Source organism: Tachypleus tridentatus, chromosome 1, assembly GCF_004210375.1.
Source record: "Tachypleus tridentatus isolate NWPU-2018 chromosome 1, ASM421037v1, whole genome shotgun sequence".
Taxonomy (NCBI): domain Eukaryota; kingdom Metazoa; phylum Arthropoda; class Merostomata; order Xiphosura; family Limulidae; genus Tachypleus; species Tachypleus tridentatus.
Genome location: NC_134825.1, coordinates 91,743,717 through 91,760,715, shown reverse-complemented (window position 1 = coordinate 91,760,715; position 16,999 = coordinate 91,743,717). Strand labels below are relative to the sequence as shown.

The following is a 16,999-nucleotide window of genomic DNA, read 5'->3' as shown; positions in this document are numbered from 1 at the left end:
ACTGCGCAATACTGTTTTGTTCAACAACAGAAGAGCATGATTTGTCTGCTGTGTCATTCGACAGTAGCAGTGGCGAAGGTATCCAATATAAAGTGTCATTATGAGTCGAAGTGTAAAGATTTCCACAACGTTGTCGGTGATGAACGAAGAGCTCGAATTGAATCACCAGCAGAACATTTTCTCAAAGCAGTCAGCAGATTTAGGTGCGGCAGTTACGATATTTCCTTGATGATAGCGAAATCTGGCCATCCATTCACTGATGGTGATTTTGTCAAGAATGTATGATTACTGCATCAGAAAAGTTGTGCCCAGAAGCAGTTCGCAAGCAACAGACAGTGGCTTTGAGTCGTATGACAGTTCAACGAAGAATTTCACACCTCTTAGCAGACATGACAAGGCAGCTTACAAATAAAGCAGCCAACTTTGTCTACTTCTCTTTGGCAGCAGACAAGTTGACTGACATCAGTTCAACAGCACAGCTACTAGTTTTTGTTTGTGGTGTGTCGTCATCGTTTGATATCACAGAGGAACTAATCGGCATGGGTTCCAGGAAGGGTCAAACAACTAGGTGTGCTCTATTCGAGGAGACAGTATGACTGTGTAGTAGTGTTTCATTGGATTTCATGAAACTGGTAAGTGTGACAACTGATGGAGCACCAGCCGTGACCAGAGAAAGTAGTAGGCTGGTAGCACTGTTGATGAAGCATCGAAGAAAGCAGAACAGACAGTTGGTTGGTTGATTTTCAGGCACTGATGGCATTGGTGATGAAAATCATTAATTTCATCAAATCACGAGGGCTCAATCACCGTCAGTTTCGAAGTCTTTTTGAAGAAATTGATTCAGACTATGGTGACCTTGTGTATCACTGTGAAGTATGCTGGCTGAGTCAAGGGAAGATGCTCAGAAGATTCTGGGAGTTGATTGATGAGGTGATAGAATTCCTCAGAAGCAAGAACAAAGACACAGAAGTAATTTCCATGACTGATCCAGCATAGCAAGCTGATTTGACCTTTCTGGTCGGCATGACACAACACTTGAATCATCTGAATTTGAAGTTGCAAGGCAAAAATCAGCTTGTCTTTCAAGTTTGCAAATCACATCTTAGCTTTCAGGACAAAGTTGCAGTTGTTTTGACAGCAAGAAGCATCAGGCAGCTTCATGCACTTTCCCACTTTTTAGTCACAGCTACAGAAGAATCAGGACACTGACACACAAGTTTATGTTGGGAAGCTAGATACCTTGATTCAATCCTTCAACTCACGATTTTGTGACTTTCACCAATGCAGATTGTTGATGAAACGTTTTGCTGATCCATTCAGTGTGTCAGTGGATGACTTGTCAGCAGAATATCAGCTTAAATTTACTGATCTCCAGACATCTGATGAACTGCGTGCTATTTACCGAGAAAACAGTTTGCTTGACTTCTACAAAACGTTGCCTGATACATTTGCCAGTCTGACAGAGAACGCACTTGTCCACACCAGCATGTTTGGCAGCACGTACTGCTGCGAACAGGCTTTCTCACATATGAAACTGAACAAAAACAACACTCGGAATCAGCTGACTGATGATCATCTGAAAGCAGTCTTGCGTCTTTTAATGTCAAACATCAAGTCGGACATTTCTAATCTCGTAGATGACATGCGGCACCATCCATCGCACTGACTTTGTGACAGTTGGCGTATCATAACATTTCTTAAAATAATGTGCAAACTCTTTAATGCAATCGTTATTTGTGTGTTCTTAAATGTGATGTCCATCTTGTGCGAAACAACTGTGGGACGATTTTAATCTTAAGTGTTTTGTGGCCTCCAACGGTTACAAGAAGTCTTTTTGTAGCCCCTGACTCAAAAAGTTTGTGTACCACTGATCTACCGTATTTGTTTTATAAAAATGCGTTAGAATATTATTGAAACGTCCAGATAGTCGCGTAATTCTTATATAATACCGACGCTCTGAGAAAAAAAAAGAGTATTATTATTGGACAGCTACAGACAGTGTGCTATAGGCCTCAGAAGCTATTATACCCGTGATTAACGTCTATTAATCGGAAAACTACATAATTTGAGCAGTAACGTCATAGATGTTAAATATTACAAACCATTCAACTTCAGTGAATTATTTCGGATGTTATTAGTTCTATGAGGACATTACATATCTTCTTCAGCAAGAAGTGAGTTTCTAACCAGCATGAAACTAGCCAAAAGAGATATAGTTAATATTTGATAGTGTCAGCTCAGAATTAATTTGCTTGTCGTTGACCTGAATTCGATAAAATTCACTTCCAGACCAGATAGAAAGAACACTCAGTATATTTTGTAAGTTTTTTAAAACTCTTGTATATAAAACATCAATTGTAATAACCAACAAAGTAATTATATGTTTTATGTTTGTATATTAAAATATATTTGTATTAATAAAGGAAACTGTGTGTATCAATCTTGCTGGCAAATAACATAAATGAGATATATATTAACATATTAATTTCTAAATTCAAATTTCCAGTTATTTGAAATAGTAATACATAAACTCGTTCGAAATAAATTATAATACGTAACAGCATGGATAAACAGTACTCTTAACTTACTTGTTTTTATATGATTTAATATTTTTCGATAATTCAAGACTAAACTTTCCCAGACCTGTTTTCTTTCCATTTAGTCTGCATAGTCTTTTTTCATCAAGGGCTGTAAATTGTAATTTCTTTTATTACAAATACACAGATTAATGTATGAAACTCTTAAATTGACGGAGAGTGTTAGCTTTTTATGTTTCTAACGTTGATATTTGAATGTTTTGTTTGTTTGTTTTTTCAGTTGTTCCGTTATATATTTCTAACCGTAAACGAGTGAGAATAACATTGAGGATCGATATTATGCTTAACACAACACAATGTCTTACAGACCCTTTGTACAATGTCTGTGGAAGTAAAAATCACTTTGAAGGCTAATGTTTATATAGTGTATATAATAGTGATCACTAACTATTGAAGTGTAAAATTTCTAAGTTAACGCGCCTTTCAAACAAACTTTAACTACGTAACAAACTTCAATTAAGAAGGTAATAGTTTGATACTTAACAGGACTTTTAAATAAAATAATCTAAAATCAATATTAGTGTCGCATTAGAAGTTGTTTAAACGTTGGTTTGTTTTTTACAGTGTTCTGAAGTAAACGGCAGAAAAAAACACAGACTTGATATTTTAAGAACAAATAATTTTCAGCCAAATTCATTACGGCATTCATTATTCTAGGTGTTAACATTGAGTGATATTTCAAACTTGCCCAATTTGCTGAGAAATAAATGTCATAAAAGAAGAACTATGGGGCAAAGACTTATAGAAGCCAAATAGTAAAATTCAATGAATTTCTGTATATCAGCTCCTTTGCCAGTAAAATGTGTGTCTTTATTACCTAACCATCATTCATGTTACAAAGAATAAGACGGGTGATAGAACATTTACACCCTACCTACTTGCGAAACAAAATAAAAAACAAATACCAAAATACATTTCACTGAACGAACATAAAGTTACGTCATATCAAAATTATTCGTAGTTTACATTTTATAACACATGATGATAACTACATGATATGGTTTCAACTGATCCACTAACCAAAAATGCAAATTTGTTTTCTATGTCGTTGTTTTAATTAAGGACATTAAATCAAATTGTAAGTTCCAACTAAATCAGTCTTAAAATTTTAATTGTGAGAATCAGTCTATCAAAAAGTGTATACGCCAAGCAATTATTACAGTGGAGATTAATAATACTAAACGATTACCCGTGGCACCAGTGCTCATTTGGGGTGCCAGCAACTGGTAGGGATGACAGTGCATTGTGGCTATGAGCGATTTGTAGCCTTTTATATCATGATAGTAATCTCTGTTGAATTCTCTTTTTTTTTCTTGTCAAAGACAAAAACATGCCAAAGACATTTACTTATCTATTGGTAAGCAACGTGCTAATTAATGGTAATGACGCTATTTATCGCTTTGTAACTCCGTAAATGTCGAATTTGTGCGTGACCTCTTCACCTTCGTTTTGCTCCAATACTTGCAGCAAATTCAGCTGCCAATTTTTTTTTTAAATTTCGAATGGAGAAAAATAAAGTTTTTCGTAACGGGAAACAGAGGCAAAACAGGAAAATTTGCGACCCCTACAGCAAATCTACATGTACACAGGATAAAAATTTCGAGAAGTTAAAAGTTGCACATCGCATAATAAATTTTTTTTCAGTATCATATCAGCAAGAGGCTCATTATTGTATGATTTTTCATGTTAGCACCAGAGGTTCCCTTAGTTAAAATATTTTTTTCTAATTTAAATGTCTTATATTCATAAAAACAGCTGCATCTACAGGTACAAAAAATAATCATGGAAAATTAGGTTCACTGATTTATTTCGGATGCAACAGGTAAAATTGGTTGTTAAATTTTTGTAAGTTGTACTGAATGTACCTTTTCGTCCAAGATATGATAAATATATATAAAAAATAAGCAAAACAGCGGTATTTTCAGTCATATTTCGACCATTAGATAGAACCACAGAAATAAATTGAATTACCCGTCCTTCAATCTAACAGCACAAACATAAAACTCAAATCACGGTCTCAGTCCTTATAACAGGGATAAAAATTCAAATTCGTATTATTTCTTTCTCTAACACAAATTGAGACATAATTTCAAACACATGTTCTTCATTCTTATAGGAAGATAGATATTCCCGATACACGACCTTCCTTCTCATAACACAACTAGAAATTCAAGTGCACGGTATTCCTTCTTACAATCGAAAACTAGACACGTGAATACTTCAAATTTAGATGATGTTTATCAAGGAAGACAAATCTAGTGTAGTTCTAAATAACGTCTGTATGTCTCAACGTACGCTTGTCTGTATGTGACTAGTATTCATATGGTTGAGTGAGCTATATTAAAACAGCTTGGAATAAGCAAATCAAGTCACATGAAAACCAAGGGGCATTTCTCGTAATACATTTTGATAATATATAATGTTTCAGAGGTAACGTGGTGTGGTGGCACCAAAAACTGATCACTTTACGGAAGGTTATATATCAGCCCTTTTTCATGCAAAATGCTTATACACTCATATAAAAAAATGTTGAGATCGATAATTTAACATTTCCAAGATAGAAATATCCAATGCACTTAATAAAAATCTTACGAATGAATCATCTTGGAGCGTCAGAGCCATCCACAAAGAGATCTGCAATAAGTCGTATCCCAGTCATTATAAGCAAAGACCGACATCTTGTAAATTGTGATAATCCATAAGCACAAATATGACTCGGCATGGCCAGGAGGTCAGGGCGCTCGACTCGTAATTTGAGCGTCGCAGATTCGAATCCCCGTCACCACAAACATGCTTGTCCTTTCGGCCGTGGGGACATTATAATGCTACGGTCATTCCCATTATTCGTTGGTAAAAGAGTAGCCCAAGAGTCTGCGGTGAGTGGTGATGACTAGCTGCCTTCCCTCAAGTTTTACATTCCTAAATTATGGACGGCTAGTACAGCTAGCCCTCGTGTAGCTTTGCGCGAAATTCAAGAAACAAATGAACAAACCATAAGCACAGTGCTAAGTGGTAGAAATTATTCATATGTCTCAGACAAGCAAAGTAATCCAGTAGGATTTCCGTCTACAAGCGAGGCCAACAATGTGTGAGTTAATCAAAGAGAGACTTAGAGTCATACCTTTCGTTCAACTATTATGTACTTCAAACAGCTGGAGAATGAAAGGATTATTCATACAAATACATACCTTTGGGTTTAATTTCAAATGGACGCTGTAAATTGTTTTACCAATACCCACTAAACTCTCTATGTGTATTTTTTATTTAAATATTACAATGCTGTGTATTTTGTGTTTACTGATAACTTAATTTCGCCCAGAGAATTGCAATATCCAGGCTATAATTCATCCACAGTAAAACAAAATAATGAAATGATAACATAAACATTTTGCAAGAACGATAAAAAACATGAAGGTATCTATTAGTACGCAAAACAATAAGCATTTTGTTTTTACATTTATAAGTATAAATACTGTTTTATTCTTATTTTTGAAATTCTAAACAGTAAGATTAAAATGTTACTTTTTTATACTGTATGAGGTTTAACAAGTGACCTTAGTTTAAGACAACGACATTTAATAAGGTGTTATAATTAAATACAGGTATAAGATATTACTAATTCAATGTGATATCCAGTATCCTAATTGTTTATTTTCTTTTATTACATAAAAGCGTAGATACAGAATCCCTTCCTGGTTTTCGAATTATATAATAAATTAATTCACAACAAAAATAAACTATTTGTTTTGTTGTTAAGACGAACTTGCACAATGGACTATCTTTGCTGTTACCATAGATTTTAGCGTTATAAGTCCTCAAGCTTACTTCTGAGTCACGGAGAATGAAAATTAATGAATGCACTAGAAAAGATGAACATGGATGGCGTGGTTACAGATAGTCATTCCAGGAACGGAGATAAATCGCTAGGAGAGACAGTATAATGGATTAGTTTCAGATCACAGATGTAATAAGATCATGTACCAATATGTTTGCATCATTCTATTCATGTTGAACCCCGCTAGTTTAGCGGTAAGTTTACGGATTTATAAAGCTAAAATAAGGGGTTCGATTCCCCTCGGCAGGCTCCGTAAAGAGACTGATTTGGCTATGTTATAAGAAAAATCACACTATTTATGTTACCATGTATGATAATAATCAGACGTAACGATCACATTAAAGGGCCCTATTAAGCATTTAGTGACATGAGGCATTCGAACATTATGTTAAATTTATATCGTATATTTAGTGTAATTCAATATAATTAATGCCATGAATTATATTGAATTACACTAAATATACGATATAAATTTATCATAATGACAATTAATGCCATGAATTCTCAAAAGCAAAATCCATGAAAACGCCATGTGAGTGAAAGACGTGCGTGAATCTATTTGATGTATTCATCAAAAGGAATGAATGATCAATTGATAACTTGGAAATTAATTTAGAAGAGACATCTAAGAAGAGTGCGAAAATGCTCTTTGTGTAACATACCCTCAACACAAACAATAAGATAGAAAAGAAAGCGAATTTGCATTATACCTCCATTAGACAACAGATTACAAGTTCATTGTGAATGTCACAAAGTAACAAAGATGTCTCGTATGACGTCAATATCTGAACTTGTTTGAATTTTTTTAAGTCATCAAAGCATTGCTGATAATATCAGGTATAGGTTGCGATTTCAGAAAATATCGTTAAAAGATTTATAAATTAAAAAAAAATATTTTGTTTTAAAACTTTAACCTAGAATATGTTACTATCTTTCTTTTTAATATTACTGAAATAGTTCAAGGTTTTTGGCACTGTGTTTGTTTTTTATATCGCAAAAAGCTTTGTTTGTTTGTTTGTTTTTTAATTTCGCACAAAGCTACTCGAGGGCTATCTGTGCTAGCCGTCCCTAATTTAGCAGTGTAAGACTAGAGGGAAGGCAGCTAGTCATCACCACCCACCGCCAACTCTTGGGCTACTCTTTTATCAACGAATAGTGGGATTGACCGTCACATTATCACGCCCCCACGGCTGAAAGGGCGAGCATGTTTGGCGCGACGGGGATGCGAACTGCGACCATCAGATTACGAGTCGCACGCCTTAACGCGCTTGGCCATGCCGGGCCGTCGCACAAAGCTATTCGAGGGCTATCTGGGCTCACCCTCCCTAATTTAGCAGTGTAAGACTAGAGGGAAAGCAGCTAGTCATCACCACCCACCGCCAACTCTTGGACTACTCTTTTACCAACGAATAGTGGGATTGACCGTCACTTTATAACGCCCTCACGGCTGGGAGGGCGAGCATGTTTAATGCAACCCTAATTCGATCCCGCAACCCTCTAATTACGAGTCGAACGCCTTAACACGCTTGGCCATGCCGGGCCCTTGAATTAAGTGACAGGACATATAAGATAGATTTTGACCTACTAACCTAAACAGCTGTGATTTTAGGTAAAATAATATGCAGGTTTTATGCTAAACTTTCAATGGTATATTATATAAATGCTGTATGCTTTTATATTTTGAAGTAATATATATTGTGTAGTTTTCTAGAAGATTTCTATAAATATAATAAAACAGCTCTTATTGAAATCAGTTAAACTACGTTTGCTTTTGTGTAATCTTAAAAATAGAATTAAAAAGAGCTGTGCATAATTTTAGACATGATTTTGAAGTTTTTATGATAAGAGAAATATGACAATGAATATTGATAGTACCTATTTATTAAAGAGTTTTGGTTATTATACAGAAATTTTGAATTTAAAATAAAGGTAAAATTATGTCAACTTTCAAAATCTATAGAGAAATTAGCTTTTAAAAATAAAGAATGCAAGATGCATATGATGACAGTGATAAACGTATTTTGTGTTAAAAATATTTAAAGCTTTGACAGGATAGCTCATTTTAAAAGTTTTAAACTATCACTAGAGAAAAGGGAATCTAATAAAGGGGCAATACACGTTATTTAGAAACTTATTTATTTTCTTAGAATAGTGTAGAATTTGAAGTAGAGTTGCTGATGGTGAGAGCATTACTTCTTTCAAGATTTTTTTTTTTTAGAGTAAATAGAAATTTTACAAACTGGACTAAGTTAAATTCTCAAACCCTAAAGGAGTAATACTTTAACTACTATAACCTATTAAGTAATGTCAAGTCATTGCTAATGGTAAATCAGGTGTTTGAAATTGTGTGTAAAAAAATAACTACTGTACATATACACCTATATAGGATATCTTCTCTCTTGTTTATAGTTTATACTATTTCTTAACCCAGCTTTTGTCAATGGTTTACTTGATGGATATCAAGTTTATATAATTAAATTTTCAAGGATGTCAAACTGGAATCAGACCTTTATTTGTATAATACTGTACATAGTAACTCTCTTAAGCTAACAGCCTAATCTCTATATATAAATTTCATGGCAATTCATGTAAATTAGAGGGCATGTTGATGTATGACTTACATCTACACAAACCATGTTTCATAATTTAAAATGTTGCTCCAAAGAATGAACTATGTGAACATGTACAGTAAAGGTACCTTTATTATGTATCTTTACATTTTTATTTTTTTTTTAGTTTTAAGTCTACATTAATTAATGTGCAAATCATGTTTAAACCAGCTGTAAAGTCAATTGTTTATGTTTAAAATGTTGAAAAATTTGATTTAACTGGCTTCTCATATTATAGTGACTTTATTGATGCATGAACATGAATTACCTGTGATTTATAAATTTTTATTTTTCTTCCTAGGATCTGTCTCCCAAGTAATCTGGATATGTTTTGTCATATGAATAATGCTCATTACCTGAGGGAGTTTGAGTTTGCACGTTTAGTTTCTTGGGTCATAATGGGAATGTTGAAAGCTTGTAGAGAATTAAAGGAAACTGGAGTGCTGAGTGCCATTTCAGTTCACTACAGTCACAGTATAAGTCTGTTTCAAGTATTTTGTGTCTGAAGTAAGGTGAGCAACAAAATTTGAATTGTAGTTTACTTTAAAGCTAGAAACACATAAACCTTATTTCATATACTCTATTATTATCAGTAGAAATTAATATAGCTAAATTGATAATTTCATTAAAACAATACACAAGACAAAAATAAGATAAACCTCAATGTGCAAAGTGCATTTAAGACATTGAATAGGAACATATACTAACAAAATTGTCTTTTGAATAGTAAAGGCCACTTTTGAATATCAAGTGCATAGATGTTTACCTTGTGAGTTTTATAAAGAGGAGCCTATATATTTTTACCCTTTTATGATTTTGAAATATGCACTTAGAAACTACTAACTGAAATGCAGCTTTGAAAACAGCTATAGGCAAAGATTAAATATCATTGGATAGAGCAGATTATAAATTATTTATATCAGTGTGCAGGGAATAAACTAGTGGGTTAAGTAACTTATGAGGAAGTAAAAAGAGAGAGTTTGTACAAAAATAGTACAACAGAATGTAGTGAGAAGTTTTAGACAACTAAGGAATAACAAATATTGCAGTTTGGTGCAATTTCATAAAATATTCTTACTGTTAGAAGAAAAATTTCAAGGATATCAATAACACTATCCATCCATCCCTTTCTGTGGCAGACTATCAAATGTACTTTCTACTAGTGACTTCAAGGCCTTGAAACTTTCACAAGAACAGCATTGGCAACAAATACTATGTCATTTGATATTTGCTTGCAATGTACGTTTCCTTGCATATTGTAATGTGATACCACATATTTTGTTACCCACACTTTACAATCTAGTGTCATGAGAATGTGCTGATCATGTGACACTCCTCCACAAATCATACTCTGCCATCTATACTAGTGCAGGTAGTTCCTTCTACTATTCTAGCTCGATCCTTACTTTCTCGTTTGGCATTTTCATGTATAGACGTGTTTGACTCACTGCCCATGTGACTACAAAAGTTTGATTGTGCTTGATCACTACTTTATATCATTTTCAATTGTAAGTTTCAACTTCTTGTGCTTGATTTCCATTGCTTTTACGTGTTCCTTTTAGAAATATTTTTGTCTTCCAAATTCTAATTTGTTCATATGAATTTGATAATATAATATGGTAGATGATTAATTTTTTACAATAAGTTATGATAACAGTTTTTTTTTTATAAAACTTACGTGCACTGTAAATCGTACTGGATTACAAGGATAGTGTAATGTCTACCCTTGTCCATACTATTTGCCATTTTTCCTTGTCTATGTAACAAAGGTCATGGTCTTACTTCAGATTTTAGTTTATTTGCACTGGCTTTTGATCATCCCGTCTTTCTGTTCCTCACCTGTCCCAGTTCTTCATCTGGTTGTTTGATCAGGGTTTCTCCATTTCAACTGTTGCTTGTTTGGAAGCTTCCTTGTTTAACACTTTCTGTTTGTCCACATCCCAGTTATTTCACTCCTATTTCATTTCTTTCACCCATCTATCTCATCTCAATGTTATCCTTCTAATAGTTTTGGTTTTTGAGATTTTTAAGGACATTGTACAACCTACCTTGTGTTTGTGACTAAAAGCTATAACAGATTTACCATTATATAGTTATCTGAGTATCTATGCTTATTTTTATTGTAGTCTTCATTTTTTGCATGTGACATATATTCTTCATTGTTTATTGTGCAAGTCCTGCCTGCTCTTCAAATTTTTAGCATATCCTTGAGAGTAAAAATCAACAATATTTGTTTCATGAAAATGCTCTAGAACACTTGAAACTTCTAGAAACTTATGTGATTCTTATATAAAAAGTGACACACAAAGAGAGACTTTGAAAGACAAAGAGTATTATTTTTGGACAGCTACAGTTGGTGTGCTATAGGTCTTGGAAGCTATAATTGTGATTAACGTTTGTTAATTGAAAAACTACAGAATTTAATCAGGAACAATATAGATTATAGATTTTGAACATTACGAACCATTCAACATCAGTAAATTATGTCAGACATTATTATATGTACAAGGACATTAAATGTCGTTTTCAATAAGAAGTGGGCTTCTAACTGGTGTGAGGCTAGCCAAGAGAGACATTGTTAGCTTAAGAGAAGTTTGGCAGTATCAGCTCAGAATTAATTTGGTCGTCATGGTTCTGGACCATCGATAAAATATTCAGTTCTATACCAAATATAACACAGAGTATTGATTGTAAGTTTGTAAAACTCTTATATATAAACCATCATATATATTAACTATTAATAATAACCATTATTATAAATTGTTTTTTTTCTTTGTATATTAAAATATCTTTATGTTAAAAAAGAAAATTGTGTATATCAGTCTTGTTGGCAAATACCATAAATTTCATACATATTAACATTTAATCAACTTTTAAATTCATATTCAAATTTCTGGTTATTTGAAATAGTAATGCATTAAGATATGTGAATCTAGTCTCATCCAAAATAAGTTATAATATGAAACAAATCACAATATTGGCTTTAGGCCGTAGCTCTCCTCTCATCAACAGGATCTGCCCACCCTTTATTATAATGAAAACTATGTAACAGCATCAGCTGTGTATACTATACATAGTGCTAGTTGTTTGCTTTCATAATTGACATCTGTTTTGGCCACAAAGTTAAAAGTATAGAAGATATTGTATTAGCTATAAAGGATGTTAATAATATTTTTTAAAGCCTGGGATTCAATGTCAGAGATAGTTCACTACTGTGTATTTCATCATTTGTCACTCGGAGATAAGATACACACATAAAGATAAGTTGGTTTATCTTTCAGAGTGTCCCCTTAACAGGCTCCACGTGTTTGTGTGGATGTGTCTATATATATATAAGCCAAGCGTTGATCATGCTTGATTTCTACAAATTTCCTGAGTTACATGATGCCACTTCTACTTTTTCTCCTATAATACTTCCTCTCTTGATTACTCGTTTCCTTTTTAGTTCAACTTAATTGCCAACATAGGTATAAATTGATCCTATATTTTTGCACTTTTTCTGTTATATAAAAGCTAGTCAATGAGAAAGTTTTCAGAACCAGATCAAGCATGGTGTTGTGGGTGTGATACCAAATCATTATGATGTCAAGCTGGGTAGGATATATATAGGAAAGCTAGGAAGACTCCTGTGAAGAATAAATTTAAAAAAAAAATGAGTACAAATGTATGCTTGGGAATTATTGCAAAAAAACTTCGTTGAAACTGCCTGAAGATCCCAATTATATATATGTAAGATGACTTTTTTTCAAAGAAGAACAGGTGTGTCAGCAATCCCCATGGTTATTGTATGGTTTAATCTTTTATCCAAAGGAACCAATATGTATGAGGTTTACTCTGTTATTTTGTGTGTCTTTTATATTTTTCCTTTGTGTACTGCCAGTTTTATACAAAGTAGTTTTGGTTTACAGTGGATTCTTGTAATTTTTGACAGACTTTTACACTGGTGTAGTTTTAAATAATGGGCTAATTTTCTGAAAAATTTGGTACCAAAATAGACCAAAGCAAGTTGAATAAAAATGCAAAATTTGGACTTTAGGTCTTTGTAAATATAACAGATATTTATAGGCACTCTATAACAGATGGCAAATAAAATATCTTTGGGAGCTGCTAGTGGAACACACTAAGTATTGCATAATGAATTTTTAACTTGGATCTTTTATGTGTTATGAAAAATCATTTTCAACTTTTGAGATCACTGTATTGTAGAATCAGAAAACAAATGAGACTAGTTTATAACCATTATCTTCTCATGATAATAAGAGAAACTAAAGAACATTGTGTTGGGTGTTTTAAGTTTAATGCTACAAATGACTGAAATCTGTAAACAAATATTGTGCAAGTATATTTCACATAAAATTCAGTCATCAGTCTTTTTGTTGTTTCTTTTTATTCTGGCCAAATTAAGTCATTTGCTTATAAAAAGTAAGTTTGATTGTGTTTTCTAAAATTGTTTTACATTTTGGTGTATTTTCAGCTTGCCTAACCTTGGTTGTTTTTTGTCTCAATCACACATTAACTGCTTCATTATCATGTTAATGTATAAAGCATATATATATATATATATATGTATAAACTGTATGTATACATGTATGTATATTTAGCTTAATTATAGGTATTGTACTGTATATCTAAGTACAAAATATATATGTTTAAAATGCAAAAATGTCTGTGAATATATGTATATATAAGCTTGGAAGTCCTACAAACAAACGTGATGCTTCGTTCTACGTAAATGAAGTACATATGATGTATGCAATGATCATAAGACACAAGAAGTCTCAAGCTCTCTTAACATGTAAAGAAAACTTAACATTTTGGCATTCCATAAAAAATACATATTCCTATAATGAAATTACCAGTCATGAATTACATGTAGATTTGTGAATGAATTCACTTTCAAAGATGTACAATGTAATGTTGTAATGTATAAAGTAAATGTAGCTTCATTCTGTATTACTAATGATTCAAACATAAACAGAGCATAAAATCATTTCTTTCTATCCATTGTATTCTGACAGAGCATGTAATAATCTTATTATATCCTTTGTATTCTGATAAAACATGTAATAATCTCATTATATCCTTTGTATTCTGACAGAGCATATTATCATCTTATTATATCCAGTGCATATTGATAGAGCAGAAAAAGGAATATTTTCATTTAGTTTCCATTAAAAATGATTGAACATTATTTAATGATCAAAAAATGCACGTAATTTGTATGTTAAGATTGTATTTCATATTGTACATGCCAATTAAATTGACATTATGAAAACCACAAGTCCCCAAGTATATAAAATTGGAACTTGAAGTTTCATAAGAGTGCTAATCAGTTTGTATTATTTTGTTTCATCAGATTGGAAGTTGGTACTGAAACTCCACATAGCATACTGTGGGTTTTGTTTTTTTTCATTCATTTTTATTATAATGACATCGGTATATTTTGCATATGCTATAATAAACATTTTAAAGCTTCTCTTCTAATGATCACAGTTTCAAAAACAAAAAATCTTTACACTATGTGTGTGTGGTATACTTCTCATATTTGACATAATATTTATAATGTAAGAGAATATCTTGACCACATGTAAATGGATATATACACACACACACACATATATGACTAATACATACCAATTTTTTGACAGATATATTCGCTTTTATGATGATCATAAAAATTTTGATTCATTTTAGTAAGCAACAATATGCAATTAAATCAAAATGAATAAAACTATTTGAAAAAGGATATCACAATTGACAGTGGTTGAGGTGAATAATAACAGACCAACAGGACCCAGCAGATTATCAATGTACAATGAAATGGTGTCAAAACAAATATATCCTTATATTTAAGTACTAATTATTGATTACATTTACTTGTAAGTAATTAAGTTATGGCAAAAGTTAATATATAGGTTAGAAAAATGAGCCACAGAACCAGTTAATGCATTAATGGGATTTTAAATGAGTTTAACCCTTAAACAGCAGGAATGTTGTAGGTTGCAGCATCAATTGATGGTGGCTGTCATTAAAGGGTTAAATCACAGAGCACTAGTCTGTTTAAATGGTTAAAAAAATGTTTTCAGCACCTGTTATCCTCCAATACTTGTTGCTAACTCCAAAGGTTATGTATAAATTACTAAAGTTGTTATTTCAAGACAGTCCACCTAGATCTCCAAATTAAAATTACTTATCTCACTTGTGCACCTATCCTGTTAAGACTAGTTCAAGCATTCATGCATTCTTTTCTTGACTCACCTATGCAGAAGTCCTTTCTTTATATTCTAAGCCATGAAGTTATTTAAATGATTATACAAAACTATCTTCTTTGTATGTCTGAAAGGAAGAGAAATGTATTATGTCATGAATAACATTTTAATAAAATTTCTAGAGAGTTTATTAGAAAGACAAGGATTTTTACATGGAGCAGTACATAGAGACACTCCATGACAATTTTATATGAGCCATTTGCTTATCCCGTTTAACCATGCTGAATGGATTACATGTTTATGATGTGTTGAATAAAATAAGTGGAGGCACAAATTTACCTTTGCCAGAACCATTTGAAGACTTGCTGTTGTGGATTCATTCAAATCAAACATCAAGTAAAAATAATGAATAGGTTCTTAATTTATACACATATTATATATTTTATTTACTATCCTGCAAGTTTATATATTATAATGAAGATGATTGTCATGTAGACGTGTGTGTGAAAAATTGAAAGTTGTTGTAAATGGGTGACCTGATGGGTCAAAAATAAATTTATGGATATACAATACTAGAATCTTGGAGTTGATTCCCTTGGTAAACAAAATAGATAGTCCAATGTGGCTTTGAGCCAAAAGAAACTAACTAACAAACAATAGCTGTGATGGAATTCATTATTTTAAGCTTATTCGCATAATGAAATACATTTTAAAGGAAGTAATTTAGCCCTCATAATTCCAAAGTATTAAATAGTAACAAAGGTGAAAACTTGTATGTTAAGGAATTGATAAAGATATTCTTAGTGTTTCAGCTAATATTCAACAAAAGAATATGTGTTTTGGATTGATGTGTTGCTTATAAACATATTTAGTACATGTTTTCACATGCTACTTAATTTGAATGTATAAATATTCATTTATATTGTTTTTGGAAATAAATACAATAGTTTTAGCATTTTGGGTTATTTAGAAGAGCATGAACTGGTAATAAGCAATTTAAAATATTGGTTTAATTCTCTTATGATTTTTCAAATATAGTATTAATAGTAATGGTTTTCTTTTATTAAAATGCTAAGTAAATAGAGGTGTAAGTTTGTACTACATATAACTTTTCTTTTGTGGATTCACAGTTTATTCTTCAAAACATGTTATAGGAAAGACAAGGATTTGTACATGGAGCAGTATTGTGAAGAAATATATAAATGTTGTAGTGCTTAGTTTTCCCCTATATTATTAAATTAAATGCTAGCAAATTGTATTGTATATTTAGGATATAGAACATAATGAGAGTATTATTATTATTTTTACACCAATGTTGTATTAAAGAAAAAAGATGCATGAACAGACCTTGGTAGTAGAATTCCAGTTTATTTTGTTATGCTACATATGAGTATGTGTGTTATAATCTGTTTGTAGGCTTGTACGAAATATAAAATGTCTTTTTTTTTCTATTCTTTCTTCGCTGAATTCTTCACTATCGCATGTGAAATGTCTGCATGTAGTATTTTTAATGAATATTTAACAAAAAATCATATCATAAGAAACAAAAGTGAACTAACAAGGTTAAGAATTTTGTGCTTTCATACCTTTATACAAGATGCATATCATTAATCGATTTGTTCTGGTTCAAAAAAATATTGCACTAAGTGCATCACTAACACTTTCACTCCCCCTGCTCATACATGAGTGATGTGGCTTTACAGTAATGTACCATGTCACTTACATGTGAATGATGCACAATATATAGTT

At 32.2% G+C, this 16,999-nt stretch overlaps 1 protein-coding gene across 1 annotated transcript; it reads left to right on the top strand.

Moving 5' to 3' along the window:
- Positions 1-277: 277 nt before the first annotated feature.
- LOC143232712 (protein THEM6) lies at positions 278-15,663 on the top strand. The gene is given in 3 exon segments (XM_076468459.1): positions 278-348; positions 9,343-9,532; positions 15,445-15,663. Coding segments are annotated over 3 exon segments (480 nt in total).
- Positions 15,664-16,999: the final 1,336 nt, after the last annotated feature.